General features: G+C 40.8%; 2 protein-coding genes and 1 long non-coding RNA gene across 3 annotated transcripts in view; 2 read left to right on the top strand and 1 right to left on the bottom strand.

Annotated features, from left to right (window-relative positions):
• LOC111243452 (sodium-independent sulfate anion transporter-like) overlaps positions 1 to 25,899 on the top strand; it is a 52,289-nt gene that overhangs the window by 17,256 nt on the left and 9,134 nt on the right. The window contains exons 4-12 of the mRNA XM_022789043.2: positions 7,110 to 7,227; positions 10,035 to 10,363; positions 11,420 to 11,600; positions 11,952 to 12,294; positions 12,537 to 12,609; positions 13,109 to 13,329; positions 13,574 to 13,655; positions 13,933 to 14,078; positions 15,202 to 15,387. Of these exons, the coding sequence (XP_022644778.2) occupies positions 7,110 to 7,227; positions 10,035 to 10,363; positions 11,420 to 11,600; positions 11,952 to 12,294; positions 12,537 to 12,609; positions 13,109 to 13,329; positions 13,574 to 13,655; positions 13,933 to 14,078; positions 15,202 to 15,387 (1,679 nt within the window). The remainder of the gene's footprint in view (positions 1 to 7,109; positions 7,228 to 10,034; positions 10,364 to 11,419; positions 11,601 to 11,951; positions 12,295 to 12,536; positions 12,610 to 13,108; positions 13,330 to 13,573; positions 13,656 to 13,932; positions 14,079 to 15,201; positions 15,388 to 25,899) is intronic.
• Positions 4,169 to 5,473, bottom strand: LOC147758847 (uncharacterized). The gene is made up of 2 exons (XR_015318941.1): positions 4,685 to 5,473; positions 4,169 to 4,256 (listed from the first exon to the last, which is right to left on the bottom strand). It is a non-coding gene; the product is annotated as an uncharacterized LOC147758847 (long non-coding RNA).
• Positions 15,394 to 24,473, top strand: LOC147758848 (uncharacterized). The gene has a single exon (XM_086977176.1). It carries the CDS (start codon positions 18,942 to 18,944, stop codon positions 20,580 to 20,582), a length of 1,641 nt encoding a protein of 546 aa, XP_086833302.1. The 5' UTR covers positions 15,394 to 18,941; the 3' UTR covers positions 20,583 to 24,473.

Below are 25,899 nucleotides of genomic sequence, written 5' to 3' on the forward strand. Positions count from 1 at the left end.
TTATTTAAATTTATGCCGAATGGTTTAATTAATAGTAGTGTCCATTCATTTTACGCATACTGAACGGTTTGGACGACGTTTCAACGCAGATACAATTTTAGAGACGAAAATCATCTTTCTACAAATTTCGTTCCGTTTACGAACCTTATTAACGTGATGAAGTTGTACTTACTTATATTCCTTATTCCTTATATTCCGAAGTAGCGTGACCAAATTTGCTCAAGCCCTTGTAACTATATGCTTACTGTAGAAAGATTAATGACAAAATTGGTAGCATACATCGAAACTGTGCCCTTTAAGCAGAAATGTAAGATTCTAAAACCCTGGTAAAATACATGGCGACAATATCTGTCGGTACATGAACAAGCACTATACACTGTAAGGCAAAAAACAAATTTCAATCAAGCTTCATAATTACTTTTAAAAAAGATAAACTGCTATTTATTAAGAGTCGTTTTTATGCAGATTTGTGATGTCAGTATTTAATGGTTTCGCCAACGTTAGTAGAACACAGACGATGGCCAAACCCACTCCGACTGACTGATTCAGAGTTATTTGAGGATTTGCGAACATCGTAAATGGCTGTCAGTGGAAAAAATGCACTGCAGTTAATCAGATTTCGGTAGTTGGCGCCTTCTGTTACGTGCAATAGACCTTACGACCACTTGATATTTCCTGTATGTATAATACATTATATATATGGGTTCGTTTGACTGACAATTGAAGCTTACGTATGAGGAATTTACTACGGACCAAAGGCATTTGTCTCTAGCAGTACTCGTGGAGGCCTGATGTAAAAAAAATACTCGGCTCTTTTCTAAAACAAACCTCCGTTTTTTCGGTGTGAAAAAATCACTTTGGCTATATGGTCTCTTTATGTATATACACCGATTTAATATATACTATTCAATGCCAAAGGTGTTTAAATGACGATAGGTATCAAACGATAACTTTGAGCTTGTTCGATATAATTATGATTCTAGCAAAATAGTAACGATGGAGCCGAAAGCTCGTGCTATCAAACTGTGGACTACAAAGGCTCGTTCAAAAGTTGTTCGAACTAGTTAGTAACTTCCAATAGCGGATAAAAAGCGGTATTGACGACTCTTCTTTGAGAATGTCAATTCCCCGAATTAGCTCTGTGTAGCTTCGTGACTAGGTTATCGTCTTTCAACAGCAGGGTCACGCGAGGCAGCGATTTGGTGGTCTTCGCAGTTAGAGTGACTAACGTATACTACGCAGAGATGTCAAACGATGAGAACGAACGAATGAAATCATTTTAGCCGGGAGCAGCAAAGCTTGTGTAGAAGATAAACAGCCATAGATTTACCTCAGCAATGACCGTATTACACTGTGATACGCAAAACGATCTCCAATGACGATCTGTGAAGTCGTAGCAGTCTTTATCGGGGAAGTATTCTACTCTACTTAGTGAAGATAGTGCCGAGTACTGAAAAAATTACAGATAACGCAGGAACAGTCAACAGCTTTTTTCATATACGAAACACGAAGCAAAACTGTTTTTGACTTATAGTTCCCGGATGATGTGGGAAAGCCTATTTCCGCAAATAACCATTGCTCGCATTGAGGCTTCTGAGCTGCGGTCAATTTTCATCAGAACAATAGATAGGAGGTTGCATGATATCTCCTAGATGAAAACTGTGGTTTTTTTTTATCAGTAATAGTAATACACTTATATATATTTACAGTGGCATTTAATTAAAGAACACATGAAAGGTATAATCCTGTGTAAGGTCTATGGTACCGAACAATTGGTCGGCGATAAAATAATACAACGAAAAAAACTCTTTCGTAGTATTGTACCTATGATCGTCATGTCCATCTCAGCCCAATCCAATGAGAAAATTGGTTCAATTCCACCAAATGCCTCCTCTTAAAAATACGAGACACGGTTCAACGGAAAATTAATGATAATAATTATTATACTATATTAATTATCGATATTATTGTTGCTATATTTAAACAACTCTGAACGATTTGATATTATTGCAGTCATTTTTTTATGACACTTAACAGCTAAATTGACTGACGTAGATTATAATTCTAGTACCACACTGATTTGAGATAGAATTATATAGTATTTATATAAGAATATTTATATAGTATTTATATATACGGAAAATTAAGGCCGATTTACCAAGTGGCTGTATTCATATTGCCACTACAATGTACAGACACAATCAGAAAAAATTTCTATTAGTTTTCCTGACTTTTTTTTTACCGGTTAACCAAGTATTTTTGGCAGACCTCATAAGTTGTCCGACCAAGCGACATAAGCTAAGGCAGAACGCTACTTATATATGTACGTATATATATATATCATAGCAAGGCGTAACGTCTCGTTTTTATTGTAGAAGGGATATAGCCCACAGATATATAGCCTGCCATTGTCAGTTCATAGTCAGATATGTCATCTAAGACGATATCAAAGAGCCTATCAGGTTGTGTTACTACTCTAAAAGATTATACTTATCGCTAGGAATGGTATACGATGAACTATGAAGCGTTCTCCAATGATATGTAGGGTGTCATTGATAACAGCTAGTCACTATCGGTTCAGTTGCTAGGTCATGGCATGGGGTATGCGTAGATATACATAGATTTACGTCCTAAATTCTGTGTTGGGAATTATTGGAGTTCGTTAGGTCTCAAGTAAATTCCGTAAACCGTATGAGGAAAAACCACCGAAACGATAGTAGCCGCCAGGTGAGCAGGTTTTTCTTATCCGTAATGGTAAAAAAATAAAACGAATGTAATGGATACATTCACGCTAATAAGCACTAGTACGATAGAACGTTCGAAGTCTGGCGGAAGACACTCGACTCGCTGTAGTCTACACCGCCGATTTGCCTTAAACTACTGTCTGTAAAAAATAATTCAAGTTTAACTGTAATCCCTGATCAATCCCATAACTAAGTTGGTATCATCGTTATTCCACACGTCATAATCACTATCAATCCTTAATAATAGCAACATCGTTAAATGATGACAGCCATTTAGGCGCAATACATGTACGTGTGAGAAACGCTACAGGCCAAACTACAGGTCGCATTTTAATGTATAAGATGTTTGTTTTTTACATTTTTGAAATCTTCTCGTCTCTGTAGAGACGAAATAAGCATTTTGATAATGTCCGCTTGAAGTTGGCCTGTTACTATAGTACGGTTACTGTGAATAATGACTTAGTACCTATTCGGCGCTAATTAGGCATGCTGCTGCTATTGGGTAAGAAAAGATTTAACGCTTTTCTTGACAAAATGTCCTAGTTCAAGTAGCAAAAATAGGCTTTCAATTTCATCCAATAGGCTGATATTCAATCTGCCAGCCTTGCTGTCACCGGTTTACTGTCGTTATTTGCTCCGACGTTTTTTGAAACGAGGTTTTGAAAACCGAGCAGTTCGACAATAGAGATCAACTATTGCACCGCTTCTAGATAGATTACCTAGCGTACTAAAATTATTTGAAGGAGTTATTTTCTAATAGGTTGGTGGTTTAATAGGTGTATATTGGATTTTTAGAGAGATTCAAAACTGAAAACGAACAAATTGATTTGAAAACCAGTCCGTGTAAAGGTCATAAAAACAAAAAAAAAAACTTTTATAGAAACAATGAGAATTGAAGTGTATCATGTTTAATAACCATTCAGTAATCAGTGACAAAGATGTCGGGTGTATCTTGTAGGCTTTTTGTGAATGGAACAAGTGTCTCTAGATAGGTAAAGTTTGTCGTTTCAACGAAATCACTAGAAAAAAATTGCGCAGATCTGCCTGTAAACATGGCTGAACCTTCCGATTACTTAGTATAGGCGGGATGTAATGATTTGGGATAACCGTAAAGTCAGTGTAAGGTAACAGTGAGGTGGACAAAGATCGACGGTGTCAGTTCGACAGACAAACGAAGCTGGAAGTCGAAGGCTTCTATTCAATCCGTACTATATGCAACTATTACATTTGCGTAAATCTATGTTGTCTTAGCAATATTCTCTAAGCGTCTATTGCGCATCCCTATCGCTTATCACCGCAAATCCATTTAGCGCGCATCTATCTGTTGCTTGGACATAGCGCCCGTCCTGCAAACCGTAACCGGATATCTTGGCCCTATCTGGTCCATTTTTGATTCAATAGTTCCGTTAAAAAAAAACAAGGAATACGCTTATTAAACCGTGCAATTTAGTAGTAGCCCAAAAATAGCTCTTCGTTCCAGTTTCAGACCTTGGGTGATGAACGATCGCAATCCTGAAACAATTAGAGAAGGCCATTGTGCTATTACATATATCGATTACTCGTCATTGTCCTTCTTCTAGCCACAGGTCCACTTAAAGGATTAACCGTTTTCTAGCCTTTGTATTATTGTGAAGCAACGCTTTAACTCTTTTACCGCTATCCTTTTAATTCTGCGGTGGGTTTTACGATCACATTTCCACTCATAGAGAAAATTTTATGCCCCTAAAAACTAATATTCGAGTGTTCGAGCTTGACGGAGCATCACAAGAGATGTGACGTTTGCGAGCTTAGTATCCATACGATGGCTACCATAGCGCAAAGCAGTCCATAGTGGAATTAACTGCAGTAAACGACTTCACAAAAAACTACGCGCATTCAGCATCCTTCACTCACTCGCCTATCCATCTTCGATCATGAGGGATGAAATTATAGGGAAATACCTGTACTCTCGAAGTTTACTAGCTTTTTCTTGTTTTGCGTGGTCTCTTGCTTTACGAAGCTCCGTGTGCCTCCTCTCTAGTCAGATATGCTCCTTCTCTTTACCTTCTTCGATGGACTCTGCGCAGTGATTTTTAGACGATAGCATCAGCCAGCTCTACGTTGTATATCCGCAAATTATCTTGCTCATACCGTTCAATGAGAGCAAAACATGACCTGCTCCGTTTATTAGTGCAGCAAACTCACACGCTGTGTCTGTTTGATAATATCGCTTTTCATCCTTCATCGTCAACCTCAATCAACAGAATAGAGAAATACGTATTCTATGGCAAGCATGGAAACCAGACGCACACACATGTAAGCACAAACAGTGTGCTTTTGTGCACCTCCTTACGTTTTTAAGTCTGTATGGACCTGTTACATGTTACTATGCTGTTTTCTGATGGCCCGCATAGCCTGCGTAGACCAGCGGCTCGCATGTTACTGGACCAGCAAAATGTGACTATAAAAAATAGTCATTAAAGAAAGAGTGAACAAACACAGAAGAGACAAACAACCAACGCTTGCCCTGTCTCCAATAATTTTTTTTCGTCGTCGAAAATGGATGCTTGATCATCCTGGCCCGAATTAGCAAGGTCATGTCGCAGTGTTTGTTGCCCGGCATTAGCATGCGCCTGTGCTTAGCCGGCGGCTCTTTCCACTTCAGGTCATTGTGGTCTGGTCATCTGCCCTCTCCAGCAGCAACGGGTCAGCGGCCTTTCGTGTCGGTTCTACACTAGCCAGGCTCAGACTGCACTCCCGAAAGGGTAAGAGTACCTCTCCCGCTGTTCTGTGGAAGAGAACGTACGCATGACCTGTGTTGTATGCCCAGGAGAGAACGGTGGAGAGAACAAGCAACAGCTGACTGACTGATGGCAACTGGCAGCCCAGAGGCAATAGACCTCTACAGGGCTGGGGTGTCAAGTACGCCAGGCAAAGACTCAGGTGGTGCGGGACGCCGCCTTGGGAAATGCCTGGCTTGACGGATTCAGTGTACACGCCGCTTAACCACGCTTTTCGTGAAACAGGTTTGTGTATGGTTTCTCTGTTGACCATTTTCATAGACTCGAAAGAAGCTCGAGAACCTATAATGTTTATTTAATTTACTACGCATAGACGAAAAGGAAGTGGCCAGTTGTTGTTTCAGGCATCTTTGAAGATGTGGTGCCAGTTGAGGCAGGCTGAAACAGCTGACTGGAAGGCTCGTGTTCGATATCAGCTGTTTGTTACGGATAGACCACGCTACGGCTGTGATGGCTCCGTGTATATATGCTAAAGTAGAAACACTATTTTCTCTTTGTTTTGCGAGAAATAAGATATGGATAATGATATCGCTCTGCTCGTACAGGAGATTGGCTTTAAGTATGCACTGCAGAAACTCAACAGAGATATTGTTGAAGTAGCGTAAATAGGTGAACGTAATTAGGAATAGAGCTGTACGTAAGGATGAACGTACCTTATCAGCATTATTTTAAGGCATTCATTGTCGTTTTTTTCGTATATATATATATATATATATATGTATATGTAAGTGACCATAACTGTCATTAAAGGTATCGTCTGTCATGCCTGTCGAGATTTACCATGTAACAAAAAATCTAATAAAATTTTTGTTTTAAAAAAACATTAATCACATTATCGGCTTCTTCAAGTGACCAAAATTCGACGTAACCGTTTGGCCTAAAGTGGTATTAATGTGGCTAGACCGTTCATAAAATTGGTGTACTTCATTAGACAAAATGAAATCTTTGGTTTCCAGTACAATCAAATTTATGTTAAAGCAAGTAATACCATAAAAAAATAAGGATAGTCACGCTTTGCATATGATTATATGCCCTGAAGGTGTTTTTGATCGGCTATATGGTTCAATCGCTAATGTTGCAGTAATATAAACCTACTTCTGCATTCGTACAAATAGATCTATTTACAATGAATGAATATGACATTGCCATCATAATTGTAGTTTTTTTTTATTACTGCCATTTATGTGTGTGGATTGGCTGCAGAGCCCGACAGACCACTTTGCTTCTCTCTATGTAAAATGATTTCACAAACGTCCCCTATGGAACTCCCAGTGAAAGCTTACTCTCAAAAATAGCTTAAAGAATAAGAAATCCATATGACACTATCTATTACATAATGCCTTTTAGTGCACTATGTAAAGGCATTGTGTAATAGACTGAGAGGCGATAATGTATTTCTATAGCAAAATAATCCATGTATGGAACACACGTCAGTCGCATGACGACCGTATAACAAAGGGCTGCGTCCCCGTTCTTACGTCGCAGCTCTGTTTTGACTTGTACGTCACGTGTGCAACTATCTCAATTTAGTAAATAAAATGTATATAATCACTGCTAATATATATTATGTAAGTTGTTTTTACAGAAGATGTCAACAGCAATGGATCGGCACCGAGCGGCTGTGCCGATATTAATAGGGTCGAGTCTGAAACGACAGCTGACTTCTGTGGGAAACTTTGCTGCGCAGGCACAGGTCCTCAAAGGTAGGTCTATTGGTGATAAGGACAAAGGCGATTGTCTTTTGGCAACATCATAGAAAGACATTCATCTTCTATTTTTGGCAAATGCACTGTTGTCACCGTTGCACAAACCTAGACGTTCAGGAAAATTGTTGTGGATTTTAGCGGTCCATGGTTTGTTTTGTACACCGTATTTGTAGCGAAAAGTACAAGTAAGAGCCCATCGAAAATAAGATAGCATATTGCGCCATAACTGGATGCGGTAAACAAGTTTTAAAAATTTGTTCTATGAAATGAAGTTAAACTTGCTGTGAAATAAGTCAGAGACGATCTGTAACAACCTTGCGTCATAATTTAAATCGTGAAGGCTACGTGCAGACACGTAGCATGATCGTCGATCGGATCGCCGTCGGCACAAATCGTGTTTATTTTCACGCAGTGTGAATAGATCATAGCTAAAGCCTATGAAAGACACCATGTTCCGCTAACATCGAATAGTTGCTAACAGCTACCTTTTGCGGAACATGAATCGATGGATCATGAAATTACTATTTCCACTTCGATTGTATTCTTTTTTGTTTGCTTCTGTCTTTACAGTCATATGTTTCAATTTTATTACTATAGATGGCGTTACTGTATTTTTACCGTAGGTACGTGTCATGCGGCAAGCATCAAAATCTGGTGATATTATCGACATACTATCCTAATTAATTGTTAAGGCCGCTCTCGGTTAGCTCACGGCTTGGGCGCCCGACATGGGAATAGATGTCGCCAGAAGCACGGCCATCTGTTCCGAATTCCGGCCTACGAATAGGCGTCTATAGCAGATGATATACAGAGCATGCAGTTAGCTCGAACTAATTTATAATTCGAAATAGACAGTTAACAAGGGCCGTGAAGTTCAGTACTGGTAGTAGTATGAACGCAGCGAAACTTACTAACGAATCTAGCCTAAAGTGCCGCCGTTATCATTTAGCGGTTTTACGAGATGCTAGCGGTACTCTAAGATAAACAGGTCTCTGCTAGTTAACGCTTACCGATATCGGCGACTGCAGCAATAATCCGGCCATCGCGAACTGTTCCATTGCATTCATCAACTTCCCCTCCGTTTCGATGGCCTAATTATTTCAGCCTGTGTTTTGAATAATTCTGTTCGACGAAGATAGACATCTCGAGTGGCCTACGCTTACAGCTGCCAAGTTGAGTTAAGTAACGGCGTTTATTGGAATCGATTAAGAAAAGAGTTGTTTATGTCTTTTGTAGTACTCATTTACTAAATATCTACCTTATTAGGGTTCGTAAACGAGAGTTGACTGTGTGATAAAATTACCTAAACCGTAAAATATTTCGAAAGATCTTAGGTCGTAAGTCGCAATATAGAAGCTTGCGTTCAGCTGCAGTGATAACTTTAAACTCTGCCATAACTTCACCGCGGCCGCTTGTACGGTAACGCGCATGTACGGACGTGCTATTGAATGAATGGTTCTATCGGTAAATCCTAATCTGCTTGCGGTCATCACGGAGAGAGATTAATATTTAAATCTCTAGCTATTGCTAATTATATTTAGCCATTCGAAATAGCCCAACCTTCTTGTGTCACCTTGAGCTAAATGATAAGATGGGTCGTTACTTCGCCCAAATTAGGGCCAAAAAGCTCGAAAATGGCGGCTCACGTATTTCCGAATGGCAGCCGAAGTTGCTTCGTCTTAAAAGAGTGTCGCTAATGTTCGCTTGACTAAAATCGGCTACCGCTGAGTATCATATAGATACTGAGAAATCCGATGAGCTACGTCCTGTTTCCACATATGACGCAACGTAAACATACTGAACGTTGTATTAAAACTATAAAAATGGTCGATCAGACTGTTTTTCAGGCAGGCATCGTGTCACATTTACGACCATTGAGTTGAAATATTTTCGTTGAGCGAGATAGAAACTGCTAGTACAGAAGGAATGGCGGAAAATATTTTGCCTACTCCAGACCGCGCTTACGTCTGTGGCGTCGAGAAGGACATAAGCGACAAAAGCACGCGAGACTATTTTCTATCGTAGCCGTGACCTTCTTAGGTCCGTGTTGATTGACCGGTATTTTAGCGGTATTTGGTATTGACGTCCACCTCATATCCACGATAATAACAGACAGCCTCGAGAAAATGGAGAAACGATATCGCATTTATTCTGATCATTGCTCCTATTGCGTGTTTTCGATGACAACTGTGTGAAACAAAGTTCGTTTGAATTTCGCTAAACTCTGAGACCAGCTTTATTTCCTTACCTGCTACCTTAAAGCTATATTTGTTTACATTTACTTCAGATAACGGATACAATTTCAATTACTGTTAGTTCTAACAGCTTGGTTTACGAGTTCTTCTTTTGCCGACCATCGATAATGTACAACGTTGTATATTAACGTATTTTTGTTTCGAGTCATGGCTTGCAGCCCTTTAAGCGGCCGGAAAAGTCAGCGTCATATTTTAAACGGAATTGCCACCGATAATGGTATTTATTGAGTAGTCTTATAGCTCAATGCCGCCCCGTGCAGCGATACCGGATTAATCTTTGCTTCTAATAATATTGCGGATGGGCTTTTGAAGTCTTCTCTGGATCTCCTTACTTTAAGGCTGACGCCCGTTGAAAAGTATGTCGTTATGAGTTTACATTCATCCAAAGCCTCCAATGTCAGGGCTGGGAAAAGAATCAACCAATATTCGTTGCTGATTGCTGCACCGTACTTTATTGCCACTGTTTGCTAACGAAATATCTAAGCAAAGCTCGTCATGCTGTTAAAATGAACGGCGACTAATTCTGTATTTCGTTGGTTTCGTTTTCAGATTGTTGGATCGCCTCCCTATCGTTTCCTGGTTACCAAAATACTCGCTTGAGGATTTGTATGGTGACGCTGTGGCTGGTACTACAGTAGCATTGACAGTGATCCCTCAGGGTTTAGCGTTAGCCGGCGTAGCGAACCTGTCACCACAATATGGCCTATACACAGCCTTTATGGGCAGTTTTATTTATATCTTATTTGGTTCTGCCAAAGATTTGACAATTGGACCAACAGCCATTATGTGCATTATGACGGGACAATATACCAAGTTTGGCGGAGCGACCTATGCAGTTCTTCTCACGGTACTTTCTGGATGCCTTCAACTAGTGCTAGGTACGTGTCAAGCGGACACGGTGTCTTTAGTTAATAAGCTATCTTTGTGCCCGTTAATGAAACGCGTCGCAAGCGCTCGACAGGTCCGTTGGGTATTTTTCATATTTCTAAACGTCCAAATAAGTATTTATAGGCCTAAGGTTCTTAGTACAATTTTCTCATCAGGCATAAAAATCTATTGTGTCGTTTTCGAAATTATTCGTACCTACATACCCATATGTTCAGGGTAAATAAGTTGGGTGTACGTTGGAGATGAATAACTGGAATACACTAGAACACTCTTAAGCAGGCAGCTCGTTGTAGCTGGTATGCGCTAATCTGTTATCCTAGGTATTTGTAAAAAGCCAGTTTGTTTCTAAGGAAAAAAAAACGCAAACCCGCTCTGGCAGAGACGAACATTTCTCCTTCTTGTGCGGAATATCAGAAGAATATTTCTGAGGGCAAAACGGAAGATCAACAATAGGGGCTACATTGAAAGAGCTCAGAAACTAATCATAATGGCGCAAAAACCATATCTCACGATACCAAAATGCTGACACGAAATTTGCGACCTTTTTATAGAAAAGTATTATCTTTATAGAAAAGTATTTATGGTTAATTGTCTAAATGGGCCTCAGTGTACTTGATGTTTTGCACGATGTCATACTTTTCTGACTTCTTACACCTTCAACTTATTAACAACCCAAAGTTAATTCAGCTGGGTTTTTTGCGCCTGGCGTGCTCGGTCGAAACTTTAACGGTTTGGCTACTTGTACCGATATCTCTGACTGTTATATAGGTAGTGTAGAATACGGAGAAGGATGACTTGTAAGCTATTCAAATTTTGATTTGAAGCAGAAGGCCATTGCGTTCAATAGACATGTCCGTCAGCACATGCGAAACACTTAATTCAAACATTATATATATTAGCTCACGCTCAGCTAGGAAGTATTGACTCGTTTTTTTACGCGGTGTGATGCCGATCAGTTGTTTTCTTTCCTACCTAATGACTTGAATATGATTTACGCAGGTGTTGCGAGAGATAATTGCGGACGACGTTTTTCTTTCGTTTTTTAGGTTTGTTGAACTTAGGGTTCATTATGGACTTCATCTCTGGAGCAGTGATTTCGGCGTTTACTTCAGCAGGCGCACTTACCATTGCTGCTACGCAGTTGAAAGGTCTTACTGGCATTAAAATTGACGCCGAACATTTTTTTGAAGCCATCTATCAGCTGGTCGCGCGTTGTACGGGAATCAGGTACAAGCGCCATTAATTTTAAACGCTTTAGGATTCGCCATCTCAAATACGAATGTTATCCTAGGTTAAAGAACGTTATATATACAACAAATGACGGGATAAGGTAGCTATTAGTTGTAGTGTAAAACAAAAAAATTAGGCTAAATAAATTAAACGCTACATAAAATATAAGCTGTAAAAATATAAGCTCTATTTATGAAAGTTAACATTATCATTATCGTAAAGCGCACAACTATTTTTAGGGAGAAAACGTTTTTGCCATTCTTCCACTGTGCTTCCCGTCTCAATTTTTTAGTAACTCTAATCCTCCAAAGGAGCTAACAAGCATTATACTTTGGATGGTGGTTCCAGCTGGGCGGACACGAGTCTAGGAGTTGGCTGTATGATCGTCTTGCTGACTATGCGATACTTTCGTACCGCACAGCTTTCCGAAGGCACTTTCGGTCTTTCCAAAACGCTGTTGCGAGCGATCAACGTTACTTGGTGGGCGATTGTAACTACGCGTAACGTTATCGTTGTGCTTCTTTGTGGTGCTCTTACGGCTCTCCTCGAAGCCCAGGGAAAACGACCGTTTGCTTTGACCGGCAAAGTTCACGGTGGCCTGCCCCCGTTTAAAATCCCTGATTTCAGCTATACGTACTTCGACTCGAAGACTAACACTACAGAGACTAAGCATTTTGGGGAAATAGTTGCTGTAAGTAAATTTAACGAAGACTTCTGGGTTTAATCCGAGTCGGCAACGTTCCGTGAAAATGTGGGGGTGGTATGACGTCGACCTAAATTGACACTAGTCGTAAGTATTGACCTGCGCTGGTGGCAGCCTGCGTTGAAGAAGTTGAACGAAAAAGCAATTAGACTAAGTAGCGGTTCCACACTTATTCGAATCGTATTTGCTCATGTGAGCATAAATAAAATGTATTTATTTGCTTGTTTTAGGAGCTGAATGTCGGTATTTTCGTTATTGGTCTTTTGTCAATCCTTGAATCCATCGCGATTGCTAAAACGTTTGGTAAGTGTGGACACGAAGAGTGCTTTCTAGCACTTCATTACCAATTGCAATAGTAATGATAGAGGGAAACTTTAACATTGGCAGCAGTAATCGAGAAATGGAAAAAACTCACTAGTGCGTCATGCAAGAATCCCTAACGGGGGTACAGGACGTAAAACTTAATGTATTCAGTTATCCAGAGCACTTGTGGATGTAAAGGATCTTAACTTGAATATAGAATACTAGTTAATATAAGATTTATCCGGCGTTCATTTCAATTTCGACATCCGTTGCCTAAGCGCGTTCGTGTCAGCTGTGTCAGACGCTATCGGGATTTCCGATAACTGCACATGTCTGGTCGAGCCAATAAGATTAACAAAATCCTATAACGAACAAGGACTCAACCAGCCACAGATATCTGACCAATGTCTATTTCTTCAATCAGAGAAACGCTGTATTATACAAATTAAATGTATAATATGCAGGATAAACCTGTGATCTGTCTCAATTTCCATACCAGCGAAGGGAAAACGCATCAATGCGACTCAAGAGATGTTCGCTCTAGGTTGCTGTAATGTTGCCGGATCGTTTGTGTCGGCGTTTCCTGCCACCGGCAGCTTTTCCCGTACTGCCATAAACAACATGTCCGGTGTGAGGACGCCTATGGGAGGTTTTTTCACTGGTGCTATTGTCCTGGCTGCACTCGCCTTCATGTCACCATATTTTTACTTTATACCAAAGGTACGATAATCTCAACATTTTCCGATACTAAAAACTGTATTTATTTGTAATAGCTAGCAAAGATGAAAGACAAATAAGGTGAATCTTATTTTTGTTTATCGAAGAAATTTTAAATAATATATGATTATAGCTAACTTTACTTAGATCAAATTATTCAATTGACAACGCATGCGCACACTTACCACGTCGGCTTCTCATCGTTTAATATGTATGTTCGATTTTTTTTTTCATACTTCTATCTTAGGCGACTCTCGCTTCGATCATTATCACATCGGTGGTATTCATGGTGCATGTAGAGGACGTTTCCGTGATGTGGAAAACCAGCAGTACGTCGAGCTTTGTTCGAACCACATAAGACCGCTTAAGTTTACCATCTGCCTGCCCCCCTTTGTCAATAACGAAAAAGTTCTTATTTCACTTAGAAGGCTTCGAGCTGTGCAACAATACTTTTTGCCCATGACTTTGAATTACGTATTAGCTACGTACATATCCTTATCAATAGTAAACTGACCAGTAAAATGTGTACGGATTCGGCATCGCTATTTTGTTTTTCTTTTGTGGGCTTATTTTGTATTTTTGTCGTTGTCCTATTTCCTATTACAGAAACTGACCTGATCCCATTTGCCTTCACGTTCTTTGGTTCTTTCATCTTTGGTCTCGAATACGGGATAATGATGGGTGTCGTAATGGCAATTCTTCTTTTGCTCTACCACAATGCTCGGCCGACGGTCACCGTTGCTCATGTTAAGGTTCGAATCCACTAGCAGCAAGCAGTATACTAAACATAAATATTCAGTCCCTTTTTTACAATAGGACAACCGTTCAACGGGCTGAGTAATCGTTTGTTTGGTTGTACTCCCTAAACGAAGCGGTCGAAATAAGCTAAGCTGCTTAAAAGGAAACATCCTTGTATGACTATACTTAACTTAGCCGTTTGTAACTTGATGAACGTTTCTAATTTTTTGAAAATTCAGAGACTTACTCTATTATCGCATACTGTCAGAATGATTTCTTATATTCGACCATGCAGTTTACATGAAAAGTTTTATTACAATATTTTGAAGAAAATAGAAAAATTACTCGATTACGGTACCGTTAAATGGGGTGACACGAGACGTTTTTAAGATCCCTTCAATTTTGATGAAATTTTCATTGTGCATTATGTAGTAAGGGCATAGAAATATACGTGTGAGAACCGTTCCATTTTCCTGTGGTACTGAATCAGATTTTGGCTCGGGCAAAAGGTATCTTATAAGTAATTTCACTATACTCCATAAAACCCTTGTCTATTATGCATCAGTGCCTGATAGAGCATGACAAAAAAAGATATAAGGTGAACCAATCCTCATTCTGTAGAGGCACCTAGTTGAATCATTTGTTGACCACAGCCATGCAAGTAGTATCCTGTACACCGATAACCTGACAAGACTCGACATACGCTAGACCCATATTTTCTCTTATATTTTTACCGCTCTCTCCACCATGGCAAACTACAATAACTGCACTAATTATATACAAAAGTTACACTTGTTATAATAATATATCATTAATAAAATGTGCCAATTTACTTCCCTAATCATGCTTTTTGCTTATTCTGAGCTTACTACAACTGAATAGACATCGAAAATATTTATAAGCGGGGTCACTATCCCACTTCAGTGAATTATTCTCACGTTATCTTTTTTTTTTTTTTTTTTTTAAACAATAATCGTATTATTGATACCAGTTATTTTTAACACTAGATAACTAATGCATTGTTGATAACGGTGATTTTTTGTGGTTCTCCGTGGCTTACCGCATATGTCCGCCATTGTTGTTGTTGTTGTTGTCACTTCTATTTTGTGTGGGCTTCCACGTGTGCTGACTGTATAGGCGTACGGATCATCATCATATGTTCTTTGTCGCATTGACCGGAGCGTCCTGTTCCCATCTGCTCTTTATGCAACGGGCAAGATCGGTCGGAGGCTGAGGGAAAGCGTCTACGGGACCGAACAGGAACAAACACTTGTCGTCATCGATGGCTCCCATTTGCCCCGCATTGACTATACTACCTGCATGGTACGTGTCTTTATGATACTGTCACATCATATTTGCGCTTATTTTGGAACAGTGTTGTTCGGAAACCACATTTTCTTCTATAACGCAGTGGGCTTATTTGTATTTCAACGGAATTTAAACTGCAAAGCTTACATCCCACAGAAATGTGCTTTAATAGGAAGTTAACCAATCGTAGTACAATAGAATTATGCTGTTTTAGCTTATGATTTTTCGAATTACGGCAAAATTTCTACAGAAAACTAAAAAAATCCTTGCTCAAAACAGTCAGACAACGTCGGGTTGGCTAACCTTAGTCTTAATGCTTCTATAATCCACAGTCAGTATATACATATACCTGTGTTACCAATTATTTAACTAGTTTTTACTATCTAAGGAGTGAGTTTAAGGAGATGTCGTTATACGCTGGATACTAGATTAACGCTACATTTTTGTGCAACTGCTCCCATTAAACTAACCCGTTAACAAGAAAGATAAAAAAAAACAAGATCTTAAAAAGGTTAAAAATAATACGAGCTGATCATTGAGCCTTGTATGGTATTCATCCGTACGGTGAAACGCTAACACGTAAAGTTCGCTTATACAGACATGCGGTAATCGCCTGAGTCGTCCATCCGGTCCGATCGGACTTTTTGCGTCTGGATGCTATAGCGCTACCACTTCCTTGCACAGATAGTTTACATTGAATAACTATATAGATGCGGTAGAATATATCGTAATAATATGATAGCATCATAGTGTAACTATATATAGTTGCCCTTTTCATTTCGCATAAACTGTTTTTCATCCAAATAGCTATTAATTAGTCTGGGTGATTATTGAGGTGCCATGACAAATGGGCTTCTTTAGTTTATGTGAGTTTACCACATTGTAATGACTCTTTGACACTCGTCGTTTTGTACATAGCGTTAAAGCCTTTTAGGTAACATTTCCTTACCTTTTCGATATGAGCGGCAAGTTTGCGTTTTGGAAAAGATTCCGTGCATTTGGCCAAACAAACAAAATGATCATCATACAAAGGTAAGAACATTCGATTTGAACTATGACTGGGTCGAATCAAGACTGGATTCTAACGATTGAGAATGCATCTTTTAATTAAAAGTGACCGAGTTACGTTAGTATTTAAAGCAGGTATCGGGCTTTCTTGGGACAATCGGGTAAAATAACAGTCAGAACTAAACGTACACCGGCATATTCCTTCGATTTGTATTGAATCACTGTAGCACTGTAACTCAGCTACAATGCTTGTTATTTATTTTGAAACATCATGGTAAAAAAAAGTAGTCCATTCACGAGCAACTCAATTCCGTTCCACATAAATATATACAATCATGGGTCATCTTCATCGAGAACAAGGCGTTTCTTTGTCTTGTCTTCTTGCCAATTTACCAACACAGGGTACAGACTGTTTGAATAAAAAAAATCTAGCATGCTCATTCCAACTTCCGTAAAAATGACAGCTTTTATCGATTTGGCACGTTGCGCTCTAGTATTTAGCAACCGTTAAAAATTTCGATTCGTGTTTATTGTGAAACAGTTTATCTAAAAAAAATTGCTGAAATTTTTGCTGAAATACTATTTAGTATCTGCACAATAACATGACAATAGCCTCAATCCTAACTAGCAAGAGTTGTAGCAAGGATATCCTTCACACTCTGTTTTTCTTCTGGTAAGTCCACCACTCTTAAGCTGTCGACAAAGCGAAGTCGGATTAAAAAATATAAACATTTTTTCAATATGCTAACGCTGACTAAATACCATCAGTTATTTTGTTTTTTTTTTTTTGAATAGAATACGCCAGGAAATATAGGTAAGAAAGAGACGAGAATAAAGAACTATTTACTTTTTTAGTTAAAAGGCTATTTTTGATATATTCAAATTGAGTTTCTTATGATTTATCTAAACACACACGCTCTCACATCTCTAATCAATAATAGTAACACTCGCCGCATTGCTAATTGCGCACATGAGATTCTTCACTAAGCCCTTATACCAAGGACGCAAGTGATCATGCAGGATTCCAATAGACAACTGCTGAAAACTAATTTTACCAATTCGGGTTTTAATTTAGGACCTAACTGTCTACTTTTTTTTGGAACGTTTATATTGACGTGATTACGTAGATCAGATATGGAATCATACGATATAAAACAAATGCTTCCACAGTCTCTCCGTTTTAAGTAAAAGCTCATCTCTTTGTAATTCCACGGCATCCTTTGATTCAAATTGGTACATTATATAAGTTGAAATACTTCAACAGTTCTTCAGCTAAATAACATGTGTTTTTGAGGAGAATAACGGATGTAGATTGAAGAAGCTTTCCTTAGAAGTATGAATAGGTGACTATGTTTTATTTCACGCACACGTTACGAATCCTCTACTATTTTATGAAGTGATTTTCTGCGTCAATGGTCAATTTATTAATTATTCGTCCTATGGCAAAACTGCGAAAAAAAGAGATGACTTCAAGTTACAAATAGCGTACCGTATGTGCACACAGAAACGTAGTTATATGTGAATTTACCTATAATATTACCTACTCTGGCTGTCAGAGTCTGACTGTATTGTGCAATATAATAAAAAATAAAGTAGGTAATAGAAATATAATATAAAAAAAAAAAAAAAAAAAAGTATATCTTACTTCTTTATCAGAAGGCCAAACAGCGTAGCTGAATCTAGATTTTCATCGTTCTGTTATTATTATTATCACGAGCTCAGCACAGCCGTTCACCTCTATAATTTACCGGGCTCCCGCACGCCTATCAAGCAGGATTTTTTCCGCCAAATCTTACAGCCGTCACTTGGTTTCGCGCCTCTGCAATCATTTAAATTCGCTGTTCACTTCCCCACCCGCGCCACTGCTGTTACCGCACTCGCGATTCCCTCTCCATAACAACTAGCCGCTGCTGCTGCCGCCGCCGCCTTTGCCGCTGACCAAACTGCGACCAATCGATCCATTGGCTGTCGGCCTGCGAAGCAGCGGTGGGTCTTTAAAGGAGTACTTAGTGAGCCAGTGCGAGAGCGTGCGGTGCTGTGTTTACGCTTTGCTACTGCTCCTGTGGGCTACTTCAAGCATCTCGGTGCAGCCGAAAGCTGCTGCTGCTGTTGCTGTTTGGTCGGTGCTACCATTCCAGTATTTTGTTGCATGCTGCTTGGGTCTGGTGGTGGAAAAGCAGCGGAAGCAAAACTGGTCGTGGTTTGGTTGCCGTGAAGCGCTGCAAGCCAAGCCCAACAGTTCGAATGGTGCCCGGTCGCGAGGCCGACCTTGCAGTGGGCAAGCTGTGACGGGCGGGCCGCGGCTACAGCGAGTGCTGTCTGTCTTTGTCACCAGTAAACGACGTCGGTTTGGTCTATTCCTCACGGTAGCGATCAATTGTGCTGGTCGTACAGCTTGTTTATGTGTGTGTGAGCAGTGCTGAGTGCTGTGGTGTGCTGAGTGCCGTACTGTTGTACGGTGCCCACTGGTTGTCCTGTCACCAGACCAGTTCGTTACGAGTCGTTAGTGACTACGAGTGGTCAGCGCGTCGCAACAAAGCTTTGTCCATACCAACACCGTTATGGGACCGATCAAGGTTCGCAGCCGAAAGATCAGTATTGTGCAGAACCTAGCCAACCGTCAGCTGTTTGGACGGTTAGCGGTTAGGGAGCATGAACGGCCGCCTCGGTTAATCCACACAATACCGAAACGTCTGGTCTGTCGCCTCAAGGACATCATCCCGAAGTCGGAGTTTGCCAAAGGCCATGTCTTTCTGGGTTTTCTACGTGGTGGCTACTATCTCGTGTCTTACACACGAACAGAGATTAGCAACAATTTTTTAATGCCGTCGTTCCGTTTTCAACTGCAGTTCTGGTTATTCTATCCGGGCCAGGAGCTGCAGCTTGTTCGAGAAGTTGTACTATTCGATGATGAAACGACATGTGACTCAATGTTCATCACCGTGTCTCAATGGCCCCACGACAATTCTAAAGTGCTCGTTGTCGGGTACTCGCTCGACCTGTTTAACGGTGAAAATCATCAAAGTGTCGTTCAACTAACGGTGGCCGCTATACCACCATTGGCTGCGTGCATCGAATGCTCGAAGCGGAAGGGTTCTAGCTGTCTGCCACACGGCTTTCTGCTGCATGGCGTATGTAGCCTCGGGGGCAACGCCGTAACCAACCCGAAAATAATGGGTTGCGTTAAGGACCACATTCTTGTCAACACGTCTTCCTCACTTATCTGTTACCACTACCAGCACCGGGTCGTCGAAGAGAAAACGAAGGATACCAGTTCAAACGAGCAGCCTGTGATCTCACCGCCAATGAGTCCTCTCAATGAGGAGGGTCAACCTGTCGAAGAGCAAAAATTACTTCAGTGGCATTTGACTCGACTTCGCGACCCGCAGCCAGCTACCGGATCGCGCAGCGATGACAAGGACGGCGACGATGCCGACGATGTTGATAATTTGAGCGAAGGCTGGCGGACCCCGACGTCCGATGACGAGGTAGAAACCGAGCAGAACAACCAGCTCTTCTGCATACCGCAACCAATGCAGGAAGCTGTCAATTGGAAGTTCCCACCTGAACTATCGAAGCAGACAATTGTCTACTTTGTCGAGGGGATTCCATCGCGCGAGAAGGGTAACATCTCGCTCTACAACAATCGGCTAGATAGCGCTCTCTACCTGCATCCGCAGCTACCCGCCGGCAGTGATGAATTTATTCAGGTGAAGGAATCTAGCCTTGACCTCGATCTCTGCGCTCATCTCATTTCAGAAACCTTTTGTAAGGCCAATAAAAAGCGATTAATTCAGATCTCAAACTATGACGGCCGTGTCATCGATCTCTGCCCTTACTCGCGCCTGGTTACGGCGTCTCTGTGCATCCAACTACAGGCTACCACCCCGCAAAACTTCCATAACTACCGTGAGCGTCTGACACATATATTCGAGTTATTCGTCATTCTGAGATGGTCCATCGTATCGACAGAGCTACGAGTACTGCATCTTCAACAAAGCCTGACAACGCTCGATTCGTTACGTCGGAATGGAGAACTCCCGGAGAGCTTCAAAGACTTCCACCGATGCCTTAAGAATCTTCGAGAAGAAAAAACACCATTACGGGCTGATTTGAATATGCTGAGCAATGTACCGTTCCTCGAAAATCGCAGCGTAAACTGGCTCTCGGACCCGGACAAAATATTTTGTATAGCGTTGTAGTTCAAATGGCAATCGGCAAACAAGCAATTCATGCAAGTGTAGAAAACAGGTCGGGAGGAGTGGCTTTTTCGGCTTTATCGACGAGATATGTAAACTAGGTCTGGGGGGATATCTTTTTTGATAGTGCCAGCCAGAATCTCCTTGGTACATCTTTAAAGGCATCGTTTACCGCTCTTGCATTCAATGGTGTTGAACATTATGGCGACGTGTTCATCGCAGAACGATTGCTTTATCTCGGCAAAGAGAGGCCTTTGAAAAAACAAACGAGGCACATAATCGAGATTCCTGCGTTGGGTTTCTATATTTGAAATCTTTTTGTGCATACATATCGATTAGTTTTGCTGCTATTAATTTTCATCGATATTTTAGCTTTGTTGATAGTGAACAGAGAGGGTCTGCTTAAGCTGACAGAGCTGGTTTTATTACATCGACGTCTGACAAATTCACCTGTACACAATGTGAATATACAAATCTCGGATCTCGGTTTTAAGGAAAACGCATTTCAGTTAGTAAACTGTTATATTTACACGCGTGATTCTTGTCTCTATGAGTAATGTGCTACACACAGAATCGCGTAACCATATACACAGATAAAAACATGCAGAACACTGCGGCACGAAGTTATGAAAGACGGTCGTAACACAATGGAAAAATGAGCTGTTTTTCTTCGCTAACTGGAACTTAATTTTTTCAAAACGTTGTCCTTTTCAGACCTTTTCGGGCGATAGCCTATGTGAAGCTTTAGTATATTGCCACGTTGACGCATACATGGTTGCGGCCGAAGCAACAACGATTGATCGGATTTTTTCTTGTTTAGTCGATGAGAACAATCATAGCGAACCAATGTGTCTACTGCCGTTCGCCGGCAAATTTATTCGCTTTCGACTAGATGAAATGGCGTGTCAACAAACACACACACACATACAGAAAAACAGATTTTGTATACACATGTATACAGCAAAGTTTCACTATCATCATCACCAAAATGGATGCGCAGTGCGTGAAACTGTTTGCCGCCATAAGTGGACTAGACGCGCTCGTTGCCCGGCCTTCGGTGCGCCGTAACCGGTTGATAGACTCCTTTTGGTTGCGGCGTAGCATTAGTGGTTCAGGTCGTCACCCCATGGGCCGGCATTGTTGAACGTTGCCTGCCGGTGTCTAAGGCTAGCCAGAGACGGATGGACAGAGAGGCTGGAGGCAAACGACTGTATTCTGTTTTACCGCGACTATTGGCAGCTGCGTGGTAGACCTTGATTAGTTTGTACCGTCGTTTTCTCACCATTGGTGCGGGATGCTACATCCTGCTCACCACCTCAAGGGTAGCATATACATACACATATATATCGTGTGGTAGTAATAATGACCACAATAATGATGATAAAGGTTATTCAACTATCTTTCCTGTATCTTTTGCTGCCAAATAATGAATTGTTCACTTTGACGATAAAAAAAACGTAGTATCTCTTTGAAACGCAATGAACGATGAATTTGTATAAAGAGACATTCATACAGCAGCCGTTGGTAACATGGCAACAGGGAGAGCGGGAGTCGTTGCATCGCAGTTTGGCGGACCCCTCTGTTATTATTTAGTTTCTACTATTAAACAGCGAAGGGCGTCTTGGTTCTGTAAAATGTGCATCATTCTAACCGCAATAGTCTCGGCCGAAGAGGGCTATAAACTAATGCCAGCCACTGTATTATGGCTGTAGCTAACGAAGCAACGAGTGTCGTAATGTCGAAATAGATCAGGTTTGTCTGTTCATTATTCGGTTGTTGCGTCCGTCACCATGAGTGATTGATCGGTTAGGCTTATTTGATTACGAAGAACGTTTCCGTAAAAATTTTTCTGTGGCTGAATAGAACTTATGAGGATCTGTGCCGTAAACAACGTCGGAATACGCATGGTTTCACTGCGGCTTGTTTTGCTACCAGTGAGCTAGGCGATTAAGATACATAATAATAATAATAATAATGAAATCTCTGATGACGTGTCCACCAATGAACGAATGCCTGCAGCGTGCAATGTAAATGCGCTCATATAATCATATAATTTTGACTGTTATATCGATATAGTAGCCATTGCCATCGATCGACAAAGATCATCTAGCTCCTTGTGAGACAACCTGCCTATAACAAGATATCCCAACTGCAATGTTCTTATTGCTTCTTCTGCTCCTCCTGATCTAACTGTTCCCCAACCGACCGAACAATTTCATCAGAAATCCGAAAATAGCCGATATAAGAAAGGGTTCCGAGCCAGCCAAAAATATCCAAACAGTTATCTTTGTTCAGCCACTCTGAAGACATCGAGTCCTTCGGTATTTAATAGTGGTTAAAATGCGAACCAACTGGCGAAACAAATACAACAAGCGAGAGTGGACGACCAGAAAATAGACCGACTTTGACATCTGTACGCAGTCTACGATGTATTTACTTTGGCGTAACGCCCCCAATGACCGAAGCAGCTGCCAACAAACGTGCTGAAAAAAAACACTTGTCCACGACGCCAGCTACGTATGAATGAATGATGCTGATAAACAGGAAAACCCACCAAGCACCCACAACAATGACTGGTGACCGCTGCTGTAAGCTGCATCAGATCTGTCGCTGCGAGGAAAGGGGAGGTTATGCGATCAGCCGACCGATCAGCATCTGATGATGATAGAATGTCATTGGTCATCTGAAAGATCCTGCTCGCCTTGCAACCAACAGCGTCTTCGTCGGCTTCGGCTATTCGTAAGTGGAAATGGATCGCCAGAATATGAAGCCGTCTACTACCTTGAGACAGAAAACACCAGGCCAGAACTATCATCACTGACTACAGCCAACCAGCCAGAGGCGTCCACGGCAATGATCTTCGAAGGCCATCGCCGTTGTTGTTGTGGCCTGCAAGCTGCCTGTTTCATCCGCATCCCGTCCATAGTCATCTAAAAACAGATTTTCGCTGACAGTCTAATAGAACCACACTGGAGAGACAGATGAATATATGTCGATAAGCTAACGAACGCTCAGGTCAGCTATGGTGGATTCACCCATGGCTGGCGAGTACTCGGCGTCTAAGTTGGCCACTCGTCTGCCTGGTGTTGCCCTCTGCGTGGAAGACATAGGTCAGCTAATGGACTCTCAGGTGTTGCCACATATTGCCCAACACGTAGTAAAAAAGTTTCGAAATAAATAACTTCGGAATGGCCCACTAAATTGATATGTGCCACACTCAGTTCATCGTGGACTCACCTTAGACAGTAGATTAACAGATGGACGCTAGTTGGCTACGTAACTTGCGTACTATACGAGCCCGTCCGTTTGGGGCGGCTTTACGAATGAGAACAGGAAATAATTGCTCGAAAAAGCAGTACAACAAATGATAAAAACGAACTTTCATTCAGGTGAAGAGGAGTGAAAATCACAGAAGAAGAGGGAGATAAAGTCATAGTGAATATACGGTGTCTGTATGTCTAGGCGCATCTCGTTTTCAGATGTTGCTGCTCAAAGCGTCAAGCTGCTATTTTAATTTAAGATTTAGTTTTTTATATCATTAATTAATTAGTAATGGTAGTCGAGTTAGTGGTAGCAAATAATGACAAAACAAGACGTAACCGTGGTAAAAAAACAACAACAAGGAGAGACGAAATAACGGTTGATAAAGCGCACCATTATAATATAAAGGAGAACTTTTCTATAATGGTATACAGGGTGATGCGTCTAAATTGAGTTCTTTATGTCATATTTCTAGAAATGTGAAAAAAAAACAACTTCAATTGAAGTTGTTCTATTTTAAAGAAGATGTTTCAACGAAATTTTGTGCTTGTGGTAGAAGCGTCGTTCCTACGGTTATGCTTGTTTAATATAACCACCGTACACTGTGAATACAGTTTCGATTTGGGACTTAAATTACGAATTAATTAATTAATTAATTTCCTCAATCAGCAAGTAACTTGATAGCAACTGCATGTTAAACGATATTAGTAGTATAAAGGTTATGCGGAAAAGGCTCCAATGGAATCATACTTTGGATCAACTGCCTCGAAAATGCAAAACCTTCTAGAGAAAGTTAAATTGGAAAATAAGGCAAGAGGTTCCAGAGCGAATAGCCGTTGGAGCTTGACTCGACGATACAACTGACAATTAGATATTCTTCTCTTTGAAGGAACCGTTAATTTTCTTCAGATCTAAACCTCATTCAGAATCTAATCATGAATGTCTTCCTGGACTTTGTTTAGGAGTCGCACGTAAATTGGCACGAGCGCAGACCATCGGTTTCGGGTAAAAAATAAATTTTTAATAATGGCGGAGTTAATTTAGCACAGAAAGATTGGCTACGTAACTTGCGTACTATACGAGCCCGTCCGAAATTCCGAAAACGACTCACTATTATTCACCATAGCGAGTTTGTAACTTCGGAGTGGCGCATTTCCTTTCGACGAATAGCCTGCCAAAGCTTACCCTAATTTGAACGCGCCACCTTGTATATAGATATACACATAATCGTGTGTGGACAATGCTCCATATAAGCTATTGTTATCATACTGTACGATTATAACTCACCTACTTAGCTAGCTAGGATCTATATATTTTGTGTGTGTATGAGTGAGTGTAGGTTCCTCATACAAAGCGTCGAATGCTGTCAGCTATCACATCCCTACGACAAGCACTGTGTAAATGAGGTACTACTTTGCCTGCGAGCTAACAAATTAACAGTCATCTACGGAAGGCCAGGCACCGCTAAAGTCTATGATATATTCGCACGTGAATTGTCATCTCAAGGGTGTTCGTCTTATGTCGTCCTTTGATGACGAAAATTTTGACAAGCCAAGTCACGTAAAGACAATTGTCACCATCATCATGTAGGTATCATAGGACGACGATGTCAAGCGTCTTACGGTAATTTTAAACAAAATATTGATGTAGCTCTATAGCAGGAACATGAAAAAAAAACACCAATAGGGGGTGTCGTTAATTCGAGTCGCAAAAACACGCTAGCGGGCCAAACATTTGAACGATGTCGAAACCTGTAACAGAAAAGACATTGGGGGTGGCAGGGCTTTTGGGCCACACAGAGGTAGATAAATTACGATACTTCATTCGTTCGTTGGACGAGTCGATGAGGGAAGACATGATAAAGACACAGTACGACTAGTGTTGCTCACAAAAATACACAAAAGACTTCAAGGCTCTTAACGTGGTTGCTAACCGGGGCGATATTGTTAACAAGATACCTATTGTATAATATGATATGTGCTGCTGATTCCGCTGAACATGGAAATCCCGCTGCGTCAGCAAGCCGTATGTGTCCTATATATATTGTAGACACACCAAA

Source organism: Varroa destructor, unplaced genomic scaffold, assembly GCF_002443255.2.
Source record: "Varroa destructor unplaced genomic scaffold, Vdes_3.0 BEIS01000001.1, whole genome shotgun sequence".
In the NCBI taxonomy this organism is placed as follows: domain Eukaryota; kingdom Metazoa; phylum Arthropoda; class Arachnida; order Mesostigmata; family Varroidae; genus Varroa; species Varroa destructor.